Source organism: Fistularia commersonii, chromosome 5 (assembly GCF_037954325.1).
Source record: "Fistularia commersonii isolate RoL2024-O1a breed Wild chromosome 5, RoL_Fcom_v1.0, whole genome shotgun sequence".
Classification (NCBI taxonomy): Eukaryota; Metazoa; Chordata; class Actinopteri; order Syngnathiformes; family Fistulariidae; genus Fistularia; species Fistularia commersonii.
This window is the reverse complement of record NC_141288.1, coordinates 18,645,332-18,673,291: the sequence shown is the minus strand read 5'-3', so window position 1 is coordinate 18,673,291 and position 27,960 is coordinate 18,645,332. Positions and strand designations below refer to the sequence as shown.

The 27,960-nt window shown below is 42.5% G+C and overlaps 1 protein-coding gene across 3 annotated transcripts; it reads right to left on the bottom strand.

Moving 5' to 3' along the window:
- Window positions 1-19: 19 nt before the first annotated feature.
- Window positions 20-27,730, bottom strand: znf800b (zinc finger protein 800b). Of its 3 annotated transcripts, none has more exons than XR_015106180.1 (12): window positions 17,268-19,350; window positions 15,498-15,855; window positions 14,601-14,696; window positions 13,225-13,368; window positions 8,545-8,725; window positions 7,148-7,328; window positions 6,837-6,999; window positions 5,669-6,030; window positions 3,637-4,809; window positions 2,995-3,109; window positions 2,292-2,492; window positions 20-1,919 (listed from the first exon to the last, which is right to left on the bottom strand). XR_015106180.1 is itself a non-coding variant. In XM_086147144.1 (12 exons), exons 2-11 carry the CDS (start codon window positions 17,322-17,324, stop codon window positions 3,008-3,010), a joined length of 2,817 nt encoding a protein of 938 aa, XP_086003270.1. In that variant the 5' UTR covers window positions 17,325-17,372; window positions 27,360-27,730; the 3' UTR covers window positions 20-2,492; window positions 2,995-3,007. The 3 variants fall into 3 exon arrangements, 2 of the variants coding, with proteins under 2 accessions (XP_086003270.1, XP_086003271.1); XM_086147144.1 differs by adding an exon at window positions 27,360-27,730 and having other exon boundaries at window positions 20-2,492; window positions 17,268-17,372; XM_086147145.1 differs by lacking the exon at window positions 17,268-19,350 and adding an exon at window positions 27,360-27,730 and having other exon boundaries at window positions 20-2,492.
- Between the last annotated feature and the right edge of the window lie 230 nt (window positions 27,731-27,960).

The window sequence follows — 27,960 nt, the reverse complement described above, 5'->3', positions numbered from 1 at the left end:
AAAAAAAGCCACAGAAATATTTGTTATGAAGTTTGATGTAACACGTTTTTATTTTGTATATGGTCATTTTTGTTTTGTATTTTTACATTCTCGTCACATCTGAAAGGCTTTTCTAACAGGTTCTCTAGAAGGTGATTTTAGTAAAACAACAACCGATAATATGACGATAAAAGAAGGAAAAAGTCTCAAACGTCTCTTAGGTTTGATTAATTCTTTCTCATCACACATTCCAAAATAGAAAAAAAAAAAAGCCAAAAAAGTCCTTCAAAATGAGATACAAACAAGACAACTAATGATGGGACAACGCAAACTTGCCACACTCAGTAAACTTGAGAGTCGCTGCTAGTCGAACACTTGTGAAGCAACAGTTTAGTACAGGTCAATAACTATTGTGACTATTTTCACTATTATTTATACCATCCATGAACAACTCCTCTATATATACACAGGTTTTCCAAGACCTTGTTCCACTACCGATTTCAGTTATAAAAAATAAAGTTTGGTCTTTCGTTTCGCCTGCTTTTGTTTCGCGTCATGGCTTTCCGTTCGAACGTTAAGACGTGTCTACATTTGGTCTTTTCTCGATTTATTCTGTCCCGCTCTTTTCTGTGTCAGTGCTTTTAAGACTACCTTGAAGGTCTGTTGTTGTTGTTGTGGAGCAAATGCAATCCTATAAATATCAGTATCAGAAAGGATATTGTGACTAGAACTGAAGAAACCATTAAATGTAATTCATTCATCCTAATGAAAGTTTTAAAAGAGCAATGGGGTTTTTTTTTTTTATTTCTTTAAAGAGTCCTTAAATAGACATTTAAAGGAACAGTATCTTTCACATGCAGAAAATGGACCAAGTTGCTCCTTGACAGTTCATGTTTTTTTTTTCAGCTCCTAGATTTTTTTTTTTTTTTTTTGGTCCACTGCAATATGGAATCGTGCCCTTTGTGATTTCCAAAACCACAGTTGATTTTAGCGCTCCAGTTCCCACAATATACTACGATCACTCACTCCCATAGTGCACGTTGGGTTTCTGAGAGATAACCCAAGTTTAACCCGGGGTTTGTGGCAGACAAAAATGGAGGATGCTAATATGAAGAGAATTACAGTTAATGGAGATGAAGCAGCTCTTGCGAAATAACCAAAATCAGCCTGTCAGCAAACATATGTTCTGAAACAGGCCCTGCTGAGCAAAACCAGCAGCGTTGTTTCTTTGAAAACGTCTATTGTTACAATGACACAACAAGTTACCATGTAAATGACAATAACTAATAATTAATGTCTGCCATGTTTGAACCGTTGTAACATATCTTAAATAATGTGAGTGTTCATCAAGTGAGCGTTTATCTAACACAATAACGAAGATGAGATGATGGAACATGTCATATCATGTTCTTATGACCATTCTGATAAAGCTTAAAATAGTTGCCTTATTTTGTGTGACTACTCGAACAAGACTAAAATGAATCTTCCTCTCATCCAACCAGACTGAATAAAGAGTATGAGGGTAAAACAGGAGTGTGTCCAAATAAAAGAAATGCCTTCATAACCATGCATTCAGTCCAACTGAACAGCAAGAACGTAAAAATCAGATTCAAAACAACAGAAACATTCAGGAAAAAAAATCACATTTTGTTTGTTTACAAAAAACACACACTTGCGGGTTTTTCCCTTGTTTTCAACGAACCTGGTATTCCTGGGATTTTCAATCCTCAACTAGAAGGAGGGGTGTTTCATATCAGGGGTTTAGATATTTTATCGAGCGCAAACAGTTTGGCTCAGACTCTGTGGTGAGAAAGCAGACAACAGTGATCTATTAACAAGTGGAGTAAGTCTGAGGGGAAAAGTGAGAATGACCATACCGTCCTGGCACGTCTGCAAATGGTCTTCAGTATCTGATGTGCCTTTCCATCTTCTCTCTCGCTCTAAAACCCCATCCATTTAGGATGAGGTGAAATATATACTCGTGAAAAATATTTACGGATTTGTCACTTTCTCTTAAGAAAAAAAAAAAAAAAAGGATGTTTGCTTCCAGTGTTTTTGGAAAGGCCAATCACTCACACACACACTCTCTCTCTTTCACACGCACACACACACAAGGGTTTTGTTTTGTTGTTTTGTTTTTTTTACCAAGAGCAAAGCAGTACAAATCAGTCATCTGCATATGGATCTAAATTTATGTACAATAGTAAGTCGATACAAATATAAACAGTCTCTCCAGGAATAGCAGCACCACCATCTAGCCATTTTGTGCACTACAACTTGCTGGCTTCATCGGGAACCCTTACAAAACTCACAGATTCCAGCAATATATTTGGTTCGGGAGCCAAAAAACGGGGGGAGGATCTCTTTTGTACGTCGTTCTTCTGTGATGCTCCGTTGTTGATTTGCTTTGTTTTCCCTCTCTCTCTCTTTCCGTTCCATTCGTCCAGAAGCCGATTCAAGTCCTGACTCTCCTATCCATCATGAAGAGGCCGTTTTCCTCGGTCAACTCGGCGCTATGAGACAAAAAGAGAGGGGATCAAGCAAGAGGCGGGGAAGGGAGAATCGGTTAATGAATGAGCAGGATGCAAGAAAAAAAAAAAAAAGGCCCACGGTTAGACAAAGGTTGATTTCTAATGAGCGGCGAGACAGGGAAATCTGTTAGCGGGAGAATGTAGGAAACAGCTGCAGAGTGTTCAGTTAGGGGCTGCAAGCTGATGGTGGTTTTTAATCTTTTCCCCGAAGAATGCTGTTTTACACAAGCATGCTCTCACACAAACACACCTCTTAAGCCACTTGTTGGAGTACACACCAAACAGTGCAGGCCTTTTTGTTTTGTTTTGGTTTTTGTTTTGTTGAATACACAGCGAGCAGCAGCTGAGATAGAAAGAAGGTGGGGGGTACAAGATGGGGAGATATCTGGCAAAACTCAAAGCAGGAAGAAGGAGCGGAAAATGGAAAAGTAAGACGAGAAGAAATTGTCTCTGACAGTAGGAAAAGGTTTTTTTCGGTTCTTACGCCGAGTGTTTTTTCACCAGACGAGGGATTTGGAGCGGGTGCTGACTCCTTTCCTCCTGTTTGCCGCCGCTGTAGCCGCGTTGCGATGGCTCCGCTTGTGAGACTCCAGGTACAACTGTTAAGATAATTTAAACAAATAATTCATTACATTTCGAATCACATCATTATTGTGTAAATGCTTCAGGTGTATGAGCATCTTTATTTCAATGTGTACACTTGATGTCAGGCTTAACATTTGCCAAGATATCATAAAACATCTTCCTTTTTCAGACAGCTGAAAACACAGAAATTCATATTAAATTTAAATCTGTATTTTACTAAAAAAAAAAAAGGAAATTTTGATAATTTGACCTTAAAACTGGGATTAATTATGATTTTTGCAGTAGAAATATACATGGAGAATGGGTAATAATTTATTCTGTGCAATAACCCAATGCTAATATATTGCAACAGCCAATAGCTATATAGTTACTTATATATATTTATATATACCTGTGCATACTTATATGTATATTTATATTAATGCTTATATTTCCATATCTTGTAGCCTTTACATAAGAGCTGCTTCTTTCACTTGGGAGATCAGTAAAGTAATTCCGACTCTGATACCAAGTTTCTTGGCAGAACCTCAGACTCCAGTACCTTTTTGGCAAAGGCCCGTCCACACTGGTCACAAGCGTGCAGGGAGAAATTCTTGGTCACCTTGACTTCGGAGGACGACCCGGTGCCGCTGCTCTCCGACTGGCCGTCGTGCCGTCGAGTGTGCGGCGTTTGGTTGGCGGACAGGGCGGAGGAGTTGCGCTGCTGCGTGTGTTTATCGCTGCGGCGGGTCATCGGAGGGCTGACGGGACGCTGCTGGTGGCTCTGCTGCCTCTCCTGCTTACGAGTGACGGGAGGGGACGGGGCGAAGGTTGCGGACGAGAGGTCGTGCTGCTTTCGAGTGATGGGCGCGGGAGGCGGCGCGGAGGAAGACGAGGAGGAGGCCGACCCCGTGCTCACGGCGCCTTCTTGCTTGCGGGTTACGGGAGGCGAAGAAGACAGGGAGGAGGACGACGAGCCGTGGCGTCCGTTCACCTCTTCTTTCACGGTGCCGCTCGTCCTCTTTGGGTTGGTGTTGTTGAGGACGACCTCCGCTAGCCGCTTCACCGCCCTGCTCTCCAGTTTGGGCATGATCTTCGCCAAATACGCGGAGGACTTCTTGTGCACCACCGTCACGTGACGCAGGACGTCTCGTTTACGGCGCGACTCGTAGCGACAGAGGGGACACCGGTAGAACTTGATGAAAATGTCATTGCCGTCTGTGTGCAGCTCGATGTGCTTCGATAAATTCTGACGTGAGCTGAACTGTCGCTTGCACAGCTTGCAGAAGAGCTGCTTGAAGTCAAAACCTACGGAGAGTTTGTTCATCTTGGTGGCCGCGCCGCCGCCGCCGCCCCCGCTCCCGCCACCGCCACCTCCGGATGAGTTCCCCGCTCGCGAGGCGGGCGATGCTAACGACGAGGCCGTCTTTGGACTTGATGGCGCTTCCTCCTCCTTCACCTTCAGGGCGTTGTGGGAGGTCGAAGTGCCTTTATTTGTGACGCTGCTGTCACTTGGAGATGGTGCTGGGCTGCTGTCGATGTCCTCCTCCTCCTCCTCCTCCTCGTCCGACGGCTCGACGGTTTCCTCTTTCACTTGGACATTGTTGCTGGAGCCTGCGCTGGTGTTGCTGGTTGGAGCGGCGGCTGCTGCAGCCGGCGCCGTCCCCGTGGCAGACCTGTTGCTTTTAATGCTGTATACTTTGTGGACGATACGCATGTGTCTCTTCAACATGAGCTGAAACGCACAGATACCATTCCATATCAGCAACATTTTTCAGTAACGCTTACAATTAAGCTTGAGAAAAAGGAAAAACACGCACAAACGTTGCCCAGATGGGTGTTGGATGAAAAAAAATGGACTAAATAAAGGCTTGAAAAAATCTGTACACAAAGAGGGCTTCAATGTAAAAGTTTATTTATTTTAGAATGATGTTTCGAGCCAAAATCCGCTCTTCTTAACAAATACGTTACCATGGCGCCATTTTTAAGCGGAGTGATCACGTGAATTTTTTTTCCCGGCAAAAGGCGCCTCTTATTAGATATATATATTTATTTTAACAAAGTTTGACGAGATGAAGATAAGCTAAAAATAAAATGTATATTTTTGTTTGAACCTATTTTAACAAAAGGAAGAAGTTAAAATAAAATATAGATTTTTTTTTTTGATTTAACTTATTCTAACAAGATGAAGATAAGCCAAAATTAAATGTATAAATATATATTTTTATTCTAACAAGGTGAAGATTAGTTAAAATAAAATATATAAATATATTTTCTTTATTTTTTATTTTTGTGAGCCTTTTGTGGGGAGAAAGGGGGAATCACATGATCATTCCCTTTAAAAAAAGACACCACGGTAACATATTTGTTAAGCATCTAAAGAAGAGCGGTTTGTGGCTCGAAACGTCATGCTTAAATAAATTACATTACATTACATTGCATTTGGCAGATGCTTTTATCCAAAGCGACTTACAATAGAAATTATTTTTACATTGTAGCCCTCTTGGTTTTTTCGAACCTTTGTTTGATTCTTAGCATTAAGACAGAATAGGTGGATTTGTAAGAAAACTTCCTGTGTGGTAAATTGAGCCCACCTGTGAGCTGTAGTTCCTCTTGCAAAGAGTGCAGCGGCACGACGCTGTGTTTGCCTGTGAGGACGCCGGCTGGCTGGGAGCTTTGGCTTGGCTTTGGTTTGATGGGGCTGTTTTCGAGTTCACAGGGGTGGATTTGGAATTGTGGCTGCGTGTTGGGGAGCTATTGTTACTCCTTTTGGGGGGCGTGACCTCCAGGGAGAAAGGCTGGCCGGGCCGAGAGGAAAAGCCGGGTGTGATGGTGTCTCTCCGCAGGCCGCGATGCACCTCGTCGAAATGACGGCGGACGTTTGCTTTGGTAGCAAAGGTTTTGAGGCACACTGGGCACGATTTTCCAGTAGGTGTGCTGAGGGTCCTCGGTCGACCTTGATAAAAAAAAAAAAAGAATACGCAATATTTGCTTTTAACATACAAAAAAAAAAACATACATGATCGATGATGAGCCATAAAGAACACACTTATATGAAAAAAGAAATGAATATTCTTCCAGTCATAGAACATAACTTATTAAATATAAATGACCTGGAATAAATGGCCTCTCATCTGTTACCGTTATTCAGTGAACATCCACTTTAGGCTGACAGAAATGTAACGTCATTTCCAGACTTTAAGACGCTACTTTTTTCACACACTTCTCACACACGGCTAAATTATAGGTATTTGGGGGGGGGGGGGCGTGCGAACAAACTTCATGCCGCCACAACATTGAGCCTCGTCACATTTGACCAATGAAATGACTGAAATTCTGAGGCCGTTCAATTCTGACACAGAGGAAGACGACTTTAACGGTTTTAGTGCGCAGGAAGAAGACGACCAAGATAGCCATCGGCTGGAGCAGCACAGAGCGGTGAGAGAAAATGGATGGACTTTTCCTTGTGTTACTTATTATTAATCTTTTTCATCAGCCGTGTTACAGGTGCTGTTCGGGAAAAAAAAAAAGCATTTCCAGTACGTATTATTTGTGAATGTTAAGGGTATGTATTCAATTAAAAGTAAAAAAAAAATTCTGTGTAAATATCTCATGTTACAACGTGGACACCTTATAGACAAGTACATCCTACACATATATTTATTTAGTTATTGTTATTGTATTCAGGTGTGCTAAATAGTCCAGGAATGTGACAGTGGCCTTTTTATTTTTAAATCCACTAGTGTTACCTTTCTTACTGACCTTTCACCATGGACAGCAGGCTTGTCGGAACTGTCCTGGTTTCTGTGAATTTTCGAAGCTCTTCGAGTTTAGTCTGGTGCATTTTACGGCAATGACGCCTGATGCTGCGACGGGAGTTAAAGTCCTGACCGCACAGACAACACGAGATTGTCACATCCTCAACCTGAAGTAGAAGAGCCAAAAAAAAACAAACAAACAAAAAAAATGTGTGATGATTCCAGCAGAGGACTTAACAACTGTTTCAATCACTATAAAGTATGTAAACACAACAGTTCTGGCTTTTCTTACTCCTGGCAGGGCGCATCACGTACCCCGCTAGTTGATCCTTCCTCTTCTGGCTGTGGCGGATCTTCTTTAGCCTCCTCATCCGCCTCCCATCTCTTCCGGGTCTGGCTGTGTCCCGGGCTCTCCGGCCCTGCCGACTGGCTCGCCTGATTCTGCTCAGCACCATCCACCGTTTCACCCTCCCAAACCACAGGACTCTCTCTAGTGCTGAGAAGAGGAATTGAAAATAAACCGTATGTCGTCAAAGATCAGCGGAGATGACTTCTTCTTCTTCTTCTCCTTTCAGGTTTTCCCTTCAGGAGTTGCCACAGCGAATCAACCTTCTCCATCTAACCCTCTTCTCTGTATCTTCCTCTCTCACAGCAACTATCTTTATATCTTCTCTCACTACATCCATAAATCTTCTCTTTGGTCTTCCTCGAGATCTCCTGCCTGGCAGCTCCAATTCCAGCATCCATCTACCAATATATTCTCTATCCCTTCTCTGTACATGACCCAACCATCTCGGCCTGGCTTCTCTGACCTTCTCTCCAAAACATCTAACATGTGCTGTTCCTCTGATAGACTCATTCCTGATCCTATCCATCCTGGTCACTCCCAAAGAGAACCTCAACATCTTCATCTCTGCAACCTCTAGTTCTGCCTCCTGTCTTTTCGTCATTGGAACTGTTTGTAGTCCACACAGCATCGCTGGTCTCACCACTGTCTTGTACACCTTTCTCTTCGTACCCCTGACAATTTCCTCCATCCATTACAACTTGCTTGGACCCGTCTCTTCACCTCTTTTCCACACTCTCCGTTGCTCTAGACTGTTGACCCCAAGTACCTGAAATCCTCCACTTTCTCGATCTCCACTCCCTGTAGCCTCACCATTCCACCTGAGCTCCTGTCATTCACAAACATAGACGCTGTCTTGCTGCGACTAACTTTCATTCCTCTCCTTTCCAGAGCATACCTCCACCTCTCTAGATTTTCCTCAAACTGTTCTCTGCTTTCACTACAAATCACAATGTCATCTGCAAACATTATGGTTCATGGAGATTCCTGTCTAACCTCATCTGTCAGCCTGTCCATCACCACTGCAAACAAGAAGGGACTCAGAGCTGATCCCTGATGGAGTCCCACCTCCACCTTGAGGTTCTCCGTTACCTCTACAGCACACCACACTACTGTCTCACAGCAAGCATACATGTCCTGCACCAGTCTAACATACTTCTCTACCACTCCAGATTTCTTCATACAATACCAGAGCTCCTCTCTTGGCACCCTGTCATATGCTTTTTCTAGGTCTATAAAAACACAACGCAGCTCCCTCTGGCCTTCTCTGAGATGACTAGTAGCGGAAAGCAATTTTCAATGATGAGGGAAGACGTAGTATAACGTGATGGCTTTAACCATGATCTTTTCAATCTCAAACACCTACCTCGGTGTTTGGGATGGGTATCTTGCCATTTCATCCTCCGTGGAAAGGTACTGAAATACCGCCTTTGTGGAAGTTTGAATGGGCTCCAGGCGCACCACGTAGTCTGGCTGGTTAACTCTGGGATATATGGCTTCCAGCAAATCCTTCATGGCGACGCTCTGTCTGTCATCGCCCGGTGACCCTGATACAATACAACAAAATGTAAGTTTTTTTTAAATATATACTGCTCAAAAAAATAAAGGGACCACTTGTAACTCCAAGTCAACCACACAGTCCGCTTAGGAAGCAACACTGATTCATTTGGACTTGTTTTCAGGACATTACATCCAAGTTGGATCAGCTTGTAGGGTGTTTTTCCACTTTCATTTGGAGTGCAACTTCAAATCCAGACCTCCATGGGTTCGTACTTTTGATTTCCAGTGATCATTTTGGTGTGATATTGTTATCAGCACATTCAACTATGCAAAGAGCAAAGTATTTTACAAGAATATTTCATTCATTCAGGTCTAGGATGTGTTATTTTAGTCTTCCCTTTATTTTTTTGAGCAATGTATTAGAATATTATGTCCCAAGACAGCCTTCTCCTTTATGGGATGAGCATCATCTATCATCCTCAACTTTTTTTATTTAACACACCGAAATGAAATATGTAGCTAGAATCGAACCGATCTTTTTACCTCTGTCCTGGTCTTATAAATTAATAGTTTTCTGCTGCACTTCATCTTGCACACTTAAATGTGATTGTTCTTTTCATCCCATTCAAGAAAACTTGAGGTACAAATGTTACAGCTCAGATTTTAAGTGCTTAAATGCGAATGGTTACGGCGCAGTCGGAAAATATTCTGTGTAGTAGAAGTATCGAAAAAAAAATGGTAAATGACAGAGTCTAAGAGGCAAACATAAGTTTATCCGGTTTCCCCATAATTATGGCCACAGTCGCAGTAGCGCGCGCACAAACACACACACACAGGGCTTTTTGTTTTACCAAGAGCGAAGCGGGACAAATCGCTCATTGATCAAAATATGATAGGGAGTGGCAGCTGACTTCAAACCACACAAGATCCCCATGTTCGGTCCAGTAGTTCGTCCATTGCTGAGCCTTTAGCGGCACCAGAGTGAGATCAGTTTCTGACTTTCTGAAGCCATGCTGACATATTGGCTTTCAGGCTTTCAGGAGAGAAAAGAACGATTTGTACAGAAAGGGTGTGTTTTTTTTTCTCCCTGTTTTCTGAATTAGGATTTCTACTTTAAAGTTAGAGTGTGCGCGATAATGAGAGACAGTTTCAACACAAATCGGTTTTCAAATAATAAGTTTTCGAGGCCGTTGAGGCTTTCACCTGCTGAGCAACACATGTCCACTCTTATTTTGGGACTATTTATTTGTAGTGCAAGATATTTTCTCTTCTTTATTTCAAACCGAGCTAGGAACGTGTGTAAATCACATTTCACACTTCATTTCGTGAAATTCTTCATGTTTGTGCGCACACAGTTTTAATGACACCTGAGATTGCACATCAGTCAGGGGTTGTTAAAGTGGGCAGTTAAATTTTGAAACTGAACACTGGCTATAAAATTTAGAAACTCCTCTTCTGCTATCATTGGCATTGCATTTGAGAGAAAAAATATATTAACAGAGAGAAAAGCCCAGCCTCAAACCACACCATTATCCCTTCAAAACAGTGAACAAATAAGTGCTCCAGGCTTTTGACCAGAGGGAAAGAAAACCCCGCCACTGCTATCTCTGGTATGGTCTTTCTTGTGAATCTGCCCACTTCAGCTCATTTATCCTTAAAAAAAAAAAAAAAATGGAGTATGGATTCGGTGCCTTCTACCCGCCTTATTCCTCACGGTGCACGGTGAGCAGTTTGCCAATCATCACTATAAACCTCTAAATTATAAAGAAACCCAGTCCATAAAAGCTATTAAGAATATTAAAAGACCCAAGTGCAGAAAAAAAAAGATAGCGATCTTCTGTCTGAAATGCGTTCTCCAATGAGACGATATGATAATTAATGGTAAAAAATGTAGAAACAACAATTACAACATGGATAAGGAATACATTATCCACAATTGTCCAATAAGGTGCATAGTATGTTTGGTCTAATGGTTCAATTATGCCCGAGGCGTTTTTAAAAACTGTTTGATGAGGCTCTGGAGATCCCTTTTTGTATGCGTATAGGAGAACAACAAGCACCCAAGGGGTGACCGATCCTAAAAACGGTTTATCTGAAAAAAAACAGAATAGTCTTGTTTTTTTCCAGGTCCTTATTAGCCTCCTTGGTTGTTGCAGTAAACTAGATGCTAGACGATGGCCAAATAAAAGCAAAATAACCACCTCCCAACATTTCTCACCATCAAAATCAGATGCCTCCATTTCATTTTCCATGATAATCAAGAGACAGTGGCGTCTTACAGAGATGATGATGATGAAAATCAACGGGATTTAACCCTTTCTCCTGGAAAAAAGTCTGTCTAGAAAGGTGTTTATTTTTTAGACCAAAAATGACTTGCAGTACAGTGAATGAATCTGAAAGTGCAACTTAAATTATGCCCAGTCTGGTTGCACCTGCCCAGCGATTCCCGAAGGTCATCAATTTATATGCTCTTGACGGAGGATGTTTGACCATCCAAGGGTCCTATAATGGTTAATCCAGTGCACATTTATTGTTTTCCTGATTTGACTTTAATAACATAAAATACATCTATCTTATTAATTTATCATGCATATATGTACACACACACACAGACATACATACATACATACATACATACATATTTTTTTTTAAACACGTTAAGGAAAATCTCTTGCTTACGATACTTACTATATTAGTACATAAACACATAAAAATTAACAAAATCATTTTTATGTGCATTCTAGTAACAGCTTTCCTCAAATCTACCAGTGTGGAAGATAAAATAAACTTGTAGTTGCCCTGAGCAACATTAATAATAATAATAACAATAATAAACAGACAGCAATAACAACAATAATAATAATAATAAATATTGTTGTTATTACTATTATTATTATTATTATCATTATTATACTAATAATAATTCTAGAGGAAGACCAAAAAGAAGAAGTAGCAGTGACGTAGTGAGCGAGTATTTGAAGGTAATGAGAAGGTGTGAGAGAGGAGGATGCAGAGAATAGGGTTAGATGGAGAAGGTTGGTTTGCCCCTGACGGGAAAATCTGAAAATAATAATAATAATAATAATAATAAAGGTATGGTGACGCATCGGTTAGCACCTGGGCCTCACAGCACGAAGGACCCCGGTCTGATTCCGGCAATGCACATATGCACCATATCTGTGAGTTTGCATGTTCTCCCGTGTCTGTGTGGTTTTCCTCCCACAGTCCAAAAACTTGCAGCAGGTTAATTGGAGAAAAAATTTGGAGAGTAGCCTCGGGTGGATGTTGTTTGTCTTTGTATGTGGTCCATCACAATTTCTGGCAAAGCCATTTCTTGTTAAGTCATCAGCCCTTGATACATACACACCTCAGATTAGTGCTCTTTGTGCCTGCCTTTCTCCCAATTATAACTCACCGCCTTGCTGACTCTGTGTACGACTAAAGAAACCCAGAGAATAGTAAAAGACGCTGCATGATTATGGGGGCTGATATTTTTGTGTTTGTCTGTTTGGCAGCTTTCATTGCTATTCTAAGTGACATTATGTTTATTTTGGGTTGAAAATGTTGATTCAGAAAACCAATGTACTGTGTGATTGATTAAAGATGTTTTTGGATATAACATCCAGAAAATAAATCATATCAGTTAAAGGATAGAGCCCTGCGCTTGTTGAAATACAGTTGATTTGGAGTCACACCCCACAGCTTTCCCGGCCACCTTATTAAACCTGCAGCCTCTGCCAACTTTGTCATACTTCAGTGGTTGAATGACTCAACTTTTTTCTGTACCTTTGTTTAAAGATAACTAACAATGCGGAGACGTGCGCCAACGTGCCTCCGATGTCCCTCAATCGACCAACAGAAATGTAACCTTTAATAACCCGGCAAGAGCTTCGTTCATTCTTAAAGCACGAGAACCAGACAAAAGAGTCTCCTCCCTGGCGACGGTTCCATCCAAACTACCCGCTCCTCCGGCCCCGACCACAGGAAAGAAAACGATCTGAAAACCACACAAGCAAACAGATAATGCCGCTGCCCTCTTATATCACTATCCTTCTACAGCGCACCAAAATGTGACAAAAGTGACAAGAGAAAACATGAACGTATCTGGCGTCCACTTGATACCAGACAAAACAGACCGGCGACCCCAACCATCTACACACCAGTGTGCACGAAAGCAAACACAAAGGACCAGATGTCTTCCGAGGTCTACAGAGGGTGAAAAGACACAATACTGTGTGTGTAATTATGGAAACATGGGCTAATGACAAAACTTCACTCCCTGGCGTTCAGCTGGACGAGCAACACGAGCAGCTATATCTGGTCAACACAGGCCCTGAGAAAGTAGGTTCTCCTTTGTCAAGAAAGGGTGAAGCGTGGCGATACGGAAGCGCACAACGCCTTGATAACCGGAAGACCCTTGTGATGGTCGGGGTTTTATATACAAAGACCAAGTTTGTAAATGAAAACAAATGAAAATAGACAAAGTTGTTCAACTGGATTTCAACTGTCGTTGTTTCGCTCGCTTGAGAACTTTTGAGAGACTTACCGTCGGACTCAGGTAGACGTGATAGGCAGTAGTACTCTTTATGTGTGATGAGGTTGGGCAGGCCTCTGAACAGGCTGCGACAGAGTTTACACTCAAAGATGGTGTCGACCTCCCGCAGCAGCATGTGTTTCAACTGGTTGGTGCCTGCAAGTTAATAAAAAAAGACAGCAACGATTAAGAACATTTTAAATGTACACGATGCATTTGTCTTGGCAGAGATTTTCTTATTGTATGAAATCATCACACTTCTGCAACAACACACTTTGCAATACCCTGAACGTGAAAAATAAAGTATGCTCCGATGCAGCAGCGGGTTTACTGTGTTCTCATTCATTGGTGACGATGGATGGAGCAAACAATATTCCTTATTAATGCCTGAGCAAAAATGAGTAAATGAAAGAAATTCCCATTTGAAAAATAAAAACTTGTCTTTTGAATAGTTATGCAAGCTTGTTAGTAAGCCTGTGGCAAAGCGGTACCTCATTCCACTCCAGGGTAATGAATATTTTTTGACGATGAAGACAATCACCTCAGAATTATGTGCTACTTTTACATCACTCTTGTCAACACTGCTTTGTCCCTAATATTTTATCAGAAGAGCGCCTCAGCCAGTAAGTCATATTATCCAGCACCCTTCTTCAAAAATATGACTCATTATTGTGAACAAAATAACAAAAAGCGAGAGAAAGAAAAAACACGCACATCCGTTAGCCAGTTAGGGCTGGATCAAAATAGTCGACTGAATAGAGGATTGAAAAAATCTGCACACCAAAAGTGCTCCAAAAATAAAGATTTATTTTACATATAGTACAAAAAACTTATTCTCGCATGACTTTTCGAGCAAACTTACCAGAAATATGTACATATTATCAGAAATATCGGAAATTATGTACATATTTCTGATAAGCATCTGAGGAAGAGCTTATGTTTGCTCGAAACGTCATGCGAGAACAAGTTTTCTGTGCTGTATGTAAAATAAATCATCTTTATTTTTAGAGCACTTTTGGTGTGCCGATTTTTTGAAACGGCTGCTCAACAAAATATCAAAAAAAACAACATTTTCAACTGGCCTTAGATAAGTTTGACACTGCGACAGTCTACATTTGTCAGCATAGCAACGGAGGAGACAGGGAACACACACACCATATTAACCATTCAACCCATGTACCGCACAGTGCTGTTGTGGCTTGATCCCTAATGCAAGCCTGGCCTTTGGACAAAGGAACTGATTGCTTGAGACAATGTAATAATGTTAAACTGCTTTCACTCATACAGAATAGTCAATGACGGTAAAGCCCAGACAATGTCGGGTTTGCACAGCACGTGTGAAAGGAGGAGATATTAACACATATGAAAACATATTGAAATACACGCACCTGAACGAAAGCATTCAATTATCTGTTGAATTCCGGATTTCGATGTCTGCAAAGGCTGCTGGAGAAGAGGGGGGTCCCCGGGCTCCACACAGTGGCCTAGACATAGAGACACAGAAGGGGGGGGGGGGGGGGGTTCTAGTGATTGCATTTTAAACATCCATCCATTCATTTTCTATACTGCTTATCCCGTATCGGGGTCGCTGGAGCCCCCAGGGTGGGCTTTACCGTGGAACCGTAAGCCAGTCAATCATAGGGCCACATTTAGAGACATCCAACCATTCACGCTGGACCATTTAGTTGTCAATTGACTCAACACATCTTTCTGGTGAAAATCCACGCAGACACAGGGAGAGCCTACATATTAACACAGAACTGCCCAAGTCACACTCCAACCTTCTTGCTGTGAGGTGGAAGCGCTCACCACTGCACCACAATCTCATGTTTTTTTTTTTTTTATTGTGATTTGGTTTTATCAAGTAACCATTTTCCTGTCTAAAAGTCTCTCATGCACACAATTCATTATGTGTCTTTTGTAGTAGCGTTGGAATTACAAGCGGTATTTTTTTGAGTTGACACTACAAGAAAAAGTTTAAACTTCCTGGGGTAAAAATTTTAACATTTCTGGATCATGATCTCTCAGTTGGAACAAGATAACGCGCATTATATAAACAACAAGGAATAGAATAGAATAGAATAGCATAGCATAGCATAGCATAGCATAGCATAGAATAGAATAGAATAGAATAGAATAGAATAAACATTGTATCAATGTCAAGTTGACAAAGTATTTTGCAATTAAAAAGCCTATTTTGTTTTATGTAGAACACATTGCCGATCGGACATAGAATGTATCTACAGGTGGCTGGAACACAATAAGAAGGACGTAATGTGACCCACCTGTCTTATAGCTATGGCTACTGTCACTAGACTGACAAGACTGATCCTCAGTCTGGCAACTCTGGTCCCTGGTTTCAGTGGTTGCGCTCCCGTGAGGCTTTGGCTCAGGCAGTAGAGGCGGAATGGGTTTCCACAGAGGCTTGACCTGAGACTGCAGCTGGGCAGCAGAGTCCCCTTTCTCCTGGACGTCCGTGGGAACATCGTTCTGGTCGCAGTTCTCAGACAGCATCTCGGCTGATTCAGAAGCTTGGATTTGAGTTTGATAAGAGGGCAGGGAGTCTCCTTCAGACGGCGGCTCTGGAGGCTGCTGGGCGTCCGACTGGGGCTGACCTTCTTCCGTCTCCATCTGTTCACCGCTCTGTGGGGAAATACAAGAAAAATGTGAGCCCCAGAAAGAGAAACACAACAAAAATAGCAGATGGCATAGAGAATGAGTGTGTGTGTGTGTGTGTGTTTGTTTTGTGAGTGTTTGTATATATCATACAAATATGTATTAACAAATTATCACTCATTAAGACAAGTCAACTTCTTTCATATTGTTGGAAAAAGAGGTAAAAACAGGAAATAATGTATGTGTGTCAAGCTTTCATACCTCCTGATAGTCCAGCGAGAGATACTTTAACCTTGTCACACTAACAGACACCTCCCACCAGATGAGGTGACAACAAACCAAGCCCTCTCTGTGCGTGTGTGTGTGTGTGTGTGTGTGTGTGTGTGTGTGTGTGCGAGCACTCTCTTTCTTCCTGCCTCCCCAATCTTTCCTCCAGTTCCACACACCGATTTATTCTCATTTTCTCTGTCTGTCTCTCGCACTCTGGGTGTCCCAACTGCCCTTGATATGGAGAAAATGACTCCACTATTCAGGTACATAACAGCGCCTTACAAAAGGACAACTTTTAGACAATTGTTATCGCAGTGTTCTTACACACTTTGCATTTTGCATCACACTCAACTGACCACAAATTAGGAGTAATATAATACTATATATCACTAAATATCTGCAGGACACCTATGTTAAGTAACCCTGAAAGCAGATTTTAGTTCTACCAGCGGCTCATCGGTCCGCTGCATTATTGGCTCCATGTTTTTTAATACTATAATTAAAATCATAACTTCCGAATTTCTAAGCGGAGCAACAACAAAAGAAATAATCTGATTGGAGAGTGGAGGTGACAAAGATGCAGAAGTAGTATTCAGACAAGAATTTAAAGGAAATTACTTCCTCCTCAGTATCAAGTAAAATAAAGCCACTGAGCTTGGTAAACAACAAACCTTAGGCATTATTACTATTAGGTTGGTAAATTATACACCCCTCATAATCATATTCTGGAGACAGTATACAAATCTGTGTTGAAATGCGATGATATCTTTAATTCAATTAAAACAATTACACTCATTGGACATCTAGGGAGGCTTGCAGAGCTAAAATTACATTCAATGTGCGGGTTAAGCTATTCAGTGGAACCCGGACCAAGATTTGTCTGGAGTGTGAGTCACAGATTGTTCTTCTAACCAGTGACCAGTCAAGCAATTATTTCAAATGCATGCACAGGATAAAGGACAATAAAATAAAGATATAGACGTGGGGGGTTTTCAGTTATCTGGTATACGGCATCAGTATTTCTTCACTTTCACCGAGGGCATGAAATGAGATGATAATCAAATGACTATTTGTATTTGCATTGCAGCGTAAACTGTTTTTTCACAATTTGACAGTGGATTTGGCAAAAAATTCAAAAGAAAATTGTTCTTTTTTTTTTTTTCCAGTACCTCTCTGCGGAGATAGTGAGAGCTCTTCCTCCCAGTTGACTTCTGGGCCTTCACCATGCTGACAAGACTGGCCCGCTGCACGGCAGGTTCACGATCAGTGCACACCTGAAAACCGCAACAACACGTCACATGATCCGTGGCCTGAAGTATTAAGAGAAACTCTGAGCGTCTTCAACACGGTTTATGGTTTGTGCTTCGGGGTTCTGTATCAGTGACAACAATCCTGTTTGATAGGTCTCTGCAATCGTGGGTAGATGACCATCAGTTTTTACACATCTCTTTTAATCTGAAGTGGTTGGTAGTGGCATAAAATCAACAATAAAGAAGTGTGGACACTAAACATGTTCACATGTGTGCATTAATGTGTGCAAAGTGTGGGAATCGGTGGAAGTGGGAATCATCTGGGAAAACATCTTCAGCATGTGAGAACTCTGAAATGGCGCATCGTGGTGGCCATGATATATTGTTGTGCATTATTCCACAAATTGTTGCAAAAGCGTACACGATGGATGATAAGAGAAAGAAAAGGGGGAAAAAAACATAGCAGCTTTGAGTATTTTTACCGAATCTGTAGAAAATTGTAGTGACACTTAAAACAGCTGAATCCATTGAGGTCACCATCCTCTTTTTCCTCAGCATTTAAAAAAAAACAGATCAGTTTCTCGTGATACTGCTGACAGAACAAGTTTCTTTCTGAATGATTGCATGAGGAGCATGATTGCTATAAATACTTTTTAAAACCAGAACTGTGGTAACCCTAATACATTTTATTCTAAAACAAGGACATTGTTTTCTAAATGTAAGTTACTTTAAGGGTCAGTCTCACCCTAAAAGTATGCCCAAATATGCATCTGTAGCACAAAATAGCATGTTTCTTGAATGAGAGTCTGACATTTGTGCATAACTTGCTTGTACTTACCTACTAAAAAAACATTTTCTAATACACACTATTGGTTTGCCTCTGAACCGTTATTCATAAAATCCCAGATAAAAAGATTTCAAATCGATTTAATGTTCTAGCTACAAAATAATGATTGCTGCTGCCCTCTGCTGGGCTGAAACCTTCACGTCAGACTGTAACTTCAGATCAAACTTTCTTCCGCTAAACGTTTGTATCCACACTGGGGTAAAGCTGACCGCCCCTCTTCTTATTATTTTCCTTTCACAAGACACCACAGTGAATCATCTTCCTCCATCCAGCCTTATTCCCCGCCTCCACTTCTCTCACACCAAATAACTTCATTTCACTTTGTCCATGACGCTCCCCTTCGGTCTTCCTCTAGTCCTCCTGCCTGACAGTTCCAACCTCAGCATCGCTCTCCCCAGATCTTCACCATCCCTCCTCTTTCCATGTCCAAACCATCTCCGTCTGACTTTATCTCCAGACCATCTAACATGTGCTCTCCCTCTGACGGACTCATTCCAGATCCTCTCCATCCTCGTCACTCCCAAAGAAAACTTCCGCATCAGCATCTTCAAGCTGACGACCTTCACACTTGTTTTGGTATGACACGTCCAACACCTTCAAATTATACAGGGTTTTCTTTTGCATCGACGTACCAAGGCTACATTGGAGTTTCAAATTATATTATGCTTTGGTGCTTTGGTTAGAGAATAAAGTTGCTTTCAGAAAATTGCTAAACTCACAAAACTGACACAACATTGAGTGCAGAGTGTAAGAGAAGGAAGGTATACAGGGCATATAAGTCAAATCATATTCATACATCACCTCAGTTAAACGCCTTTATATCGTCATTTAACTCACTCACAGAGCACAAGATAGAAACAAGTGCAGAACAATGAACAATTTGATTTATCTTCGGGCCTTGACCTTAAACCTAAAGTGAACTAGCAGAGACCAACTTCTGTGTATTTGCAGTGGACACAAATCTACAGCAGATGGAGACAAAGCTAACACTTCATTTTAAATAACACTAACATTATTTTAAAAAAAAAAAAAAAAAAAAAAGGAGTACCAGGATATCAACAGAGGAAATCATATTGGTTTGACAAAGCTATATGAAATCACCTGGGTGGGTGAGTCATCAAACAAAGAGGCCACGTGAGTGGATTGTCGCTTATTTTTACAGATGGCCTTTCTCCACAGTGGCAACCAGGTATCACTTTGCACGTTGCGGCACAGAAAGTTCTTGTGCGACATTAAAAAGCTTTCAGCTGTTTCAATGATGAATATTGCACAGGTATCTAAATAACAAGCTCGTGTCCATGAAGGCAAAATGTGTGACAGTGTGACATGTATTGTTATTGTCATTAAGGTCACTTGAAAAAAAATGACATACTAAAATGAAGAGACCGAGAAATGACAAACATGGGCGTTTCTGATCACAAATTATGATTCTGTGATTTCTTTCAGGAGATTGTTAAGAGCATGTGTTGTGTGTTACCAACTACAACGTGGCATTTTAACACATTGCTATCTGTTATAGCAAAACACCTTGTCTGTTTAAATGAAACAAAATGATGCGAATCGATGGCTTTATCTAGACGAGCATATTTTTGTGGTTTACGTACCTTGAAATCTGCCGGATTAAACCCATACTTTTAATCTTCTATGAACCTGTTGTGTCTGATTTATCAGGAAAATGTATCCCATCCAAAACAAGTTGGTGGATCTGGCATTTGTGAGCTCTGTGGGGTTATTTTCTACATGTGAAGGATTTATACATGACGGAGTACAAGTTAGAGATGAGGGTATTTTGTCTGGACTTACGATAACTAGAAAACAACTTATCTGAAACTAAACAATCAAATCCAAAATGATATTGTACACAAGCAAAAATGAAGAGAATCCATATTATTCTGCACCTTCTCGGGTTCTATTTATACGCTGGGAGAGAGATTAACACAAGCCATTATCTCTAATGGGAATATATTTCTGGAGACTCCGTCTACCGTCGACAGCAACTGAAAAACATTCCCATTTTAAAAGGTTTGATGACTTGATTTTACAAGTTAAGATTATGATATCCTCTTAAATCATACCGTTAAAATAAAATGTGAATTTTTCGGAGACCCCTCTGCGTCTGTCTTCAGACGTTAGATTGATTTTCCTCCACAGTCTGAAGAAAGTTGTGTATGTTGTGACTGAAATTTGAGATCTACCTGTTGGTGTTTGGACTGAGTCGAACTTTTATACTTGCTGTTATGCATTTTAGTGTCCTGCCATCTTGAACGGGAGCACACGCTGACTTTAAAATGTGTACGGACCCGTTTCGACAAATTGTCTCCTTGAATACGTGAAAAATTGCAGACACAAACATCAAGTAACATCTCAATAAACCTGAGACACTACGTGAGAAGAATAAGAAAAATCAGTTACAGTCACGACTGAAAAAGGTTCTTGTCTGCCTTCATTTACATCTAAAGTGCAAGATTTATATGGTAATCTAATCAACCGGGGTTGTCTTGGAATTCTGAGTCTCGTTTAAGTGTGCCATTTTATCAAGTCAGTTGGGTCTACCGAAACGCGGGCATGACAACCAGTCGGGTGATGATCTCAACACTTGAAAAATGATCCTGACTCAAGAAAATGCAATGCGGACTCAATTTATTAAACACTAAACCGGTATAAAAGCACTCGGTCAACTCCCTTCCAAGATATGGAATCTGCAGTACCCGAGCTTCACGATACACATCCAGTTGAACAGATATGCACAACTACTACACGCACACACATACACGAGGGATTCTCCTATTTCCATGACAACAGACAGTTGTGGTTGTGGAGATGTGACTTCTGTTTGGTAGTTATAGAGATAATGTTCAGGGCTTGGAAAGAGGATTCAAGCACGGCTGCGCCTATGGATCAGCCTCCTAAACAACACCTCGCTAATAACCAGATGTTTAAGATGTCTGCTAGTCTGATTTATTCCAAGCTTCTTTGAAATGATCACAATTTTAAAATATATATACACAAGAGAAAATTCCTAAAATATCGACGCCAAGTCAAAAGGTAACAGCTTTACTCTTAATCACGTCTCAATAAGCTGAATCTTGTAGGACTTTCAAATCATGACAATCTCATAGGATTCCAAATACTTCGATCCATTGATCACGTAAGAGATTCTTGCAGTAATGAGAACATATAATAGACATATAGACATCCCATAAAGCATCTGAAAATAGTTTCAAATATTTCTGCTTGTAACTAAATGAGGGAACGATTAAAACGATCCAAAATAGAACAGAAAGTAGCTTTAAGTTCTGCTTGAGTTGAAAGATTCTTCAAAACGATCTGTTGATAATACAGATATGTGGATGTTCTTGGTCAAACGTAATTCGGGGTAAAGACTGTAAGAAGAGATCATTTGCAACACTCCAAAAATGAAATAGACTAAAATATACAAAAGAAATTGCAAGACATCTGCCATGTTTCCAAAGTAATCGGAGCTACAATGCTGAAATGACGACCACATCTTCTTCACTTCCATAGACCATTAACCTTTAAGCGCCCCCAAGTTATCTGTTAACATCGGGACTCATCACAAACTATTTCAAACTGTAAAAACAATCGTTATACATTTTGGAATCTATCTCAATTGCAAATGAGGAGAAAAATATGTCTATGCATTGTCAATAGAGGTAAATACATACATGTTGATAGTGTTCATCACATCTCACTCCTCACATTCACAAACACACCTCACTATGTTTTTCTCAAAGTTACACAGCTCATTGTTTAAGCTCAACATTTTGTTTAGGGAAAACAATCTATCATGTACCTTTTCAGATACAAAATAAGACGATAACAGTGGAAATGCAAATGTTGAACACATATGAGATCTGCCTTGTCTGTGCGCAGCACGATTTGACCAGTTCTCCAGCCAGTCAGCGATGCCTTCCCTCGGCTGAGCAGGACTTTCCTCCATTTGAGTAAATTCACACGCCTTCACACGATGCGAAAGGTCTCTCAGTTGTACATGAGACTCCTATAAAGGGCATATTTCAATGTAATCAAGCCCCGCATAGGGACAGTACCAATATAAATAAAAACAAAATCAATGAATTCTTTTAACGCGGCAAAAGCGTTGGACAAACTCTTTAACATCTGTACTTAAGCGAAAGTGTCACAGCGTTACAGACAACATGTTGAGTTGGAGAGATCCGATGTGTTCAACGGCAAGCACTTTTGGTTAGTAGTATACAATTATTCACAACACAATTTAGACTAGGAAAAAATGTTCGCACTTTTGATGGACTCTAAAAGAAAAGTTTTTGCAATTTGTACAATGTACCACCAAACTTTTTGATATTGATTATAGTCTAAGATTAATACTTTGTTATCAAACATTATGAGGTAAACACATTGAGAGAAACAAAATGAAACTTTTCCCATACTCCAAACACATTCTCAGCGAAAGCTTGAGTTTGAAGGAGCAGTTACGCTTGACACCAAACCAAATATAATTTAGGAAATATACATCCAGACATTTCTGGCACTGCAAGGGATATAGAAATATAAACAATTAAGTATTACTTCTATAAACTGCGCCGCTTTCTTGGGTCAAGTCTAAATGCGTGTGTCAAGCAGCGTAACAAACTGACAGAGACTGTGGTGAGTTCATGTTCCAACGTCGCATATCGAGAGCAACATCTGATGCATTCATAAAAGAGAAATAGATCATGTGTGCATAACAGTTGCTTTAAATTACAATACACTGCAGTTTATCTGTGCTTGTGCTTATCTGAATGCATGTTTAAGACTGTACAATAACTGATACAGACAGGTTTTAAACTTCCAAGTCAGTCTCAATCATCTCAAATGGCTAATAATTTAGGATGGGGTCCCTAAAAGTTATCACATAACGATAAACAATAATAATTCCTGGTTTCCACGCATAAATCACCATAATCACAGATATACTCGAATGGTATACTAACACACTAGTTGCAAAGAGAACAATCATTGATAAAATGACCACTACATGTCTCGCACGGCAACGTTTCAGTCAGTATATACAGAACCGAGCTCTTCAAAATAGACTTGAGACTTACAAATAAGACTGGAGGCGAGATACGCTAATAGACGATGACCCCGATGACCCGATCGAGCAAGAACGCAGTTGTTGGCGGGAAAAATATCGTATCTCTCGGAAATCCATCCCCTTAAAGTTAGACTTCAGCAAACTTTTGCCGTTGGAGAGACATACTCTGCATCTTTCAAGCCAGGTATGGATGCAATTAAATTAAATCAAGTCTTCAGAGTCAAATGAATTTATACAAATTCAAAGCGGACGCTAAAGAATGCATAGCATTGTCACAAATGAAATAGCTAAGCAAATTGTTTGTTTGTCTGCTTGGGTTTAAATCACCCGACAACCCAAGATTTTGATCAGAACAGACCGTCCACATAACAACGTATCCAGCAGATCCTGTCGAAACAGTCAGAGCCTTTTCGGCGACAAGAGGCAGCAAGTGCACCTTTGTTTACAGCTTGAGCCGAGCTGGAAATCTAGCAATCAACTTCACCACTGACACAGCAAGACATCCATTTTGGTTCAAAAGGTATACCGACTAAGCGGTGGGTTGAACCACCACATCCTTCTGGCTGCAGCCTGACTGACAGCTTAACTTCATACAGAAACCGCTGGACTTGTTCAGGACACTGTTTACTGGGTGCCTTGTAGTCTCAAAGGCCGATTTGGCTGACTTATTTGCAGAATGTGCAACTAACTGAAGTGGTATCTTGCCGTCCACCTCTCTGTTTACCTTACTGACTAGTAGTATGACTGGCAGGTAAATGTGTTTGTTGACTGAGTAGCTTGCACATTGGTTTAAGAAGCTGACTCAGTGAAAGAGCACAACAACGCATCATTAAAATCAGTGAATCATAACAATGACATCAGTAGGCTCTCATGGCGATCAGCTCTTCTGACTTGAGCCAAAGATACCAGGGGCACTTGAAATACATAACATTGAAATAACCCAGACATGGTATACAAAGACAAGATATAGAATGTAATATAAAATATCTTTTATTTCAAAATGCTGGAAATAATGCCGACGAGGAGGCTGTGCAAGATTTTGTAGAGTTATGCTGCGCAATCTTGTCAAGTCAGATTTTTTTTTATTTCCGTTTTATTCCTTACAGCCCACTTTTTATGTCCTAGTTTTCCATGTCAAGGTTAGACTGGCCGTCTATACTGAGGTACTGCTGTAACAGCCTTTTTTTTTGTTTTCTTTTTTTGGGTGGGTGGAGGGAGTTAAGCATAATCTTAATTAATTACTTAACTTTGCCATATATGCATGGCTGAGTCCCTCCTGTTATATGCATTAGAATGTGTAAGCCGGGTCGATATGAAATGCGTGGAAAATACAGCCGAAGGTTACCGTCTGAGGACGGTAAAGACCTTTACGAATGATACTTCACATTGCGGCAAAAGAAGTCAGATCGTGTTCTTGCGGGTTAAAGTTTGATCTAAATGGGTGGAGGTTTGCGTCTTTATCTGGGTCTGTTTCAAACCTGCACCTGCAGCATTACCCGGCACGCTCATGTCTCCCAAGTCTGAGAAATAAAGTACACAAAGCGCACACACCGTCATTGCAGGTAGAACATAAATCAGATTCAAGTATGGCCGTATATGTTAAGATGAGTAATATTATGTGTCAATTCAAGCTGGTGTTATTAATAGACCGCCGCAGCTTTGTTGGAGTTTATTCAATCATTTTAGTCACATGTGATCTTCTAAAAGGCATCAATCTCCAGTTTTAAAGCTTACTGCCGGGCTATAGAAGATATCATCAAGAACCACATGTCAGGTGATAATAGTGCAAGCATATTTCTCATGATATATAAATCATCACATCCATTCCACTCGAAACGGGCAAATCATATCTGCTCTTGATGGACTGATCGATAAAACACGCACATTAGTCCGGTCACTTTGGAGTTTGAGGATGTTCAGTCTTTGTAAATAACTTCTCGGGGAACCGTGCGCGGCGTCCAAACGCGCAGCGGCAACAAATAAAACGTCCTCGGATAAAAACACCCGGTTCGTCTCCGGAGCAGAAACGCGTGGCGCGCTTCGGTCTGAGCGGCCAAAAAAAAAAACAAAAAACAACAACAACAACAAAAAACGGGCGATCCGAATCCCGGACGACGCTTTACGGATCAGATCACCACAACATGGCAGGGAAGCGTTTATCCAAACATGACCGAGTGCACAATAGCCACATGCATCGAGCACCATGAGGGAAGCGCCGGACGGATGTGGTCCTCTCTGACCGGCCTGCCGAGGCTGCTTTTCCGCCACGGTTTCTGCAGGCATCCACTTACGCATCCCGGCCGGGGTGGACAGGAAACTGCCCATGTCGAATGCACGGCGCGGTCTTTCTCCCCCGCTCCCGGAATACTGTATCCCAAAGTCGGAGGCGCACAGCGATTGTTACGGCCGGTCCCTTCCAGCCGGGGCAGCGTCTGCACACACTCGCAGGCTCCATTTGCAAATCCATCGCCCCCCATGGGCGTAAGAGGCCGCGGGCTGTGACGCAAATGGCACCGGGTGATTTGCAAATGACATATCATTCCGATCCGTCGCCGCCGGGACTGCCCCGATCCACCTGGCCGTCCGCGCGGGATAAATATCCGCCCGATGCCGTGTGACGTGCAAAATAATATAAAAAAAGGCGGATGAGCCGCTCGCCTGTACGCGGGGATGCGGTTGCATAACTCAGGAAACTTAATAAAAATGTGCACAGGGCGAAGAGATGTGCGGCGGACGTTTCTCGTGCTTTGCGCTGGTTTCGATTCGACGCCGATGCTGTAACACACACACACACACGATCAGTTCCTGACTTTTTTTTTTTAGTGGCCGGGGGTGGGTGGGGGGAGCAGAGGAGGAACCGTGCACGGGGTGTTTGCAGGAACCCAGTGGCCTCGCCATGGTGGATGTGTGGTGGCCAGTGCGAGGACGCATGCACGTAGCCGACGGGGAACGGCAGGACAGCCGGAGTGGGACTTAGGATTCACATTCACAGGCCATAAAGGGCCTGCATGCATACTATTGTGCCCTTTTATCCAAGACTCCCCCAACTATTTACAAAAGGTTGGCCAGCACACACACATACACACACGCACACACATACACACACACATACACACACGAGGAAAAAAAATATCGCAACGAAATGGTGGCGGCGGTTACAGCAGCTGCCACCGTGCTCTGCGCAAAGCGAAGCGGCGAGCACGACCATTGCGCAGCGCTGGACTTCCCCGGTTTTGTGCAAAACTACGCGATTCGCCCAAACACTTGTATTTCCATCTCCTCCGGGCTGCCCTCGGCCGGCGAGCAGCGAACCAGCGCGCAGGGCAGCCGCCGTTCTCATGGCACGATTTGCATCAGCCCCCCCTCCACCCCCCTCCCACACACCACCCCCCCTTGAAAATCTCTTTTTACACGGTTATATTGTCAGCCTAAAACATCACTATTTAAAGCAAACAAAGAGGCTGCTTAAGTTGATTGAAGGCGGGGGGGAGAAAAAAAAAAGCCAAGTGCAGAACGCAGCCTCGGAGCTGCAGAAAGAGGCCCCTTTGCAGCATGGCAGGGGAGTGCGGCGTAAAGACGAGCTCGCCCGTGTAAATTCACACAAAAGACACGGCGTAGTCGTTTCAGAAATAATAAAATCAAGACTTTGGGGATGACAGTAAACCACCCCCCGTGTGCTGGGCTCGATCCGGGCCGGGAAGGACGGCGCCAATGTGGATGTAAACCGCTGCGTTTTGCGGCTCCGTGCCACCTTTTCCAAGAAGCAGCTTGGCGCACAGGACCGGTGACCCTTCCATCTTTGCGCGTCCTTCCACCGGGCCGAACCGCCGGCCAGCTCGCCTTTTAACGAGCCCCGGTTGAATGCGACACGCCGCCGTAGCCGCCCGCGTCTCCGATGGGCGGAAATACGCGTGTTTCGGCGGCTACAAGTCCCCGAAAGTAGTCCTCTCCCCGCCGCGGCCAGGCAGAAACAAGAGGGCGATGACGCCATTTTCTGCAAAAACAACCACGCTCGGCGGAGGCGCTTCGAGCCGCGCCGCAGCCCTCCGGTTCCGCGGAAAAACACCACCGAAAAGCCGAGCCTCACCTTGTGTTCGATCCGCGGTGGGGGGCTGAATTCGTGTGTTTTAGCGGGGGGGTGGCTTTCGCCGCGTCGCTGTGGCTACTTCTGCTCCGGAGCGGGGTTTTATTTCGCCTCCCTTTCCGCGTCCCCGGTTCACTCTGAGCAAGTTCCTCTGCGAGCCGCTGTCTTTGTGCAGCCGGAGCAGCCGCCCGGCGCTAAGCCGGTTCCTGCGCAAAGGTGCACCCTTTCCGGCCGATTCCAGCCGAGAGCGTCCGCGCGGCGGGGCGACATGACGAGAAACGGACGGACGCGACGTTTTTCGACGGAGGGCGGTTCTCGCCGCGGCTCGTCTCCCGCCGAGGGCCGGCGTTTGTGGCGTAGATCGGTCCCCCAAAACGCGCAACCTTGCGAGGGGACGGAGGGGAGCCCACCCACCCCTCCTGTACGCAAACGCATCACGAAACAAGCGGCGGGGTGCTTTTATATCGCAACTGTTGAGCCACGTTTTATTTATAGCATTAAACATTTAGACATCCGTGGGGGGGGGGGAGCGTTGTTTTAAACCACACATGCACACGGCGAAAACACACACGGGGAAATAAACACGTATAGACAACCGTGCGGA

Bases quoted from the DNA above. Each gene is read 5' to 3' on its own strand.
- znf800b (XM_086147144.1), bottom strand. From the start codon at position 17,324: ATGGTGAAGGCCCAGAAGTCAACTGGGAGGAAGAGCTCTCACTATCTC. The intron at 13,369-14,600 runs GTGCGTGTATTT...ATTAACTTGCAG, and splicing joins AATTGAATGCTTTCGTTCAG to GCACCAACCAGTTGAAACAC. The intron at 4,810-5,668 runs GTGGGCTCAATT...TGTGCGTTTCAG, and splicing joins AGAGGAACTACAGCTCACAG to CTCATGTTGAAGAGACACAT.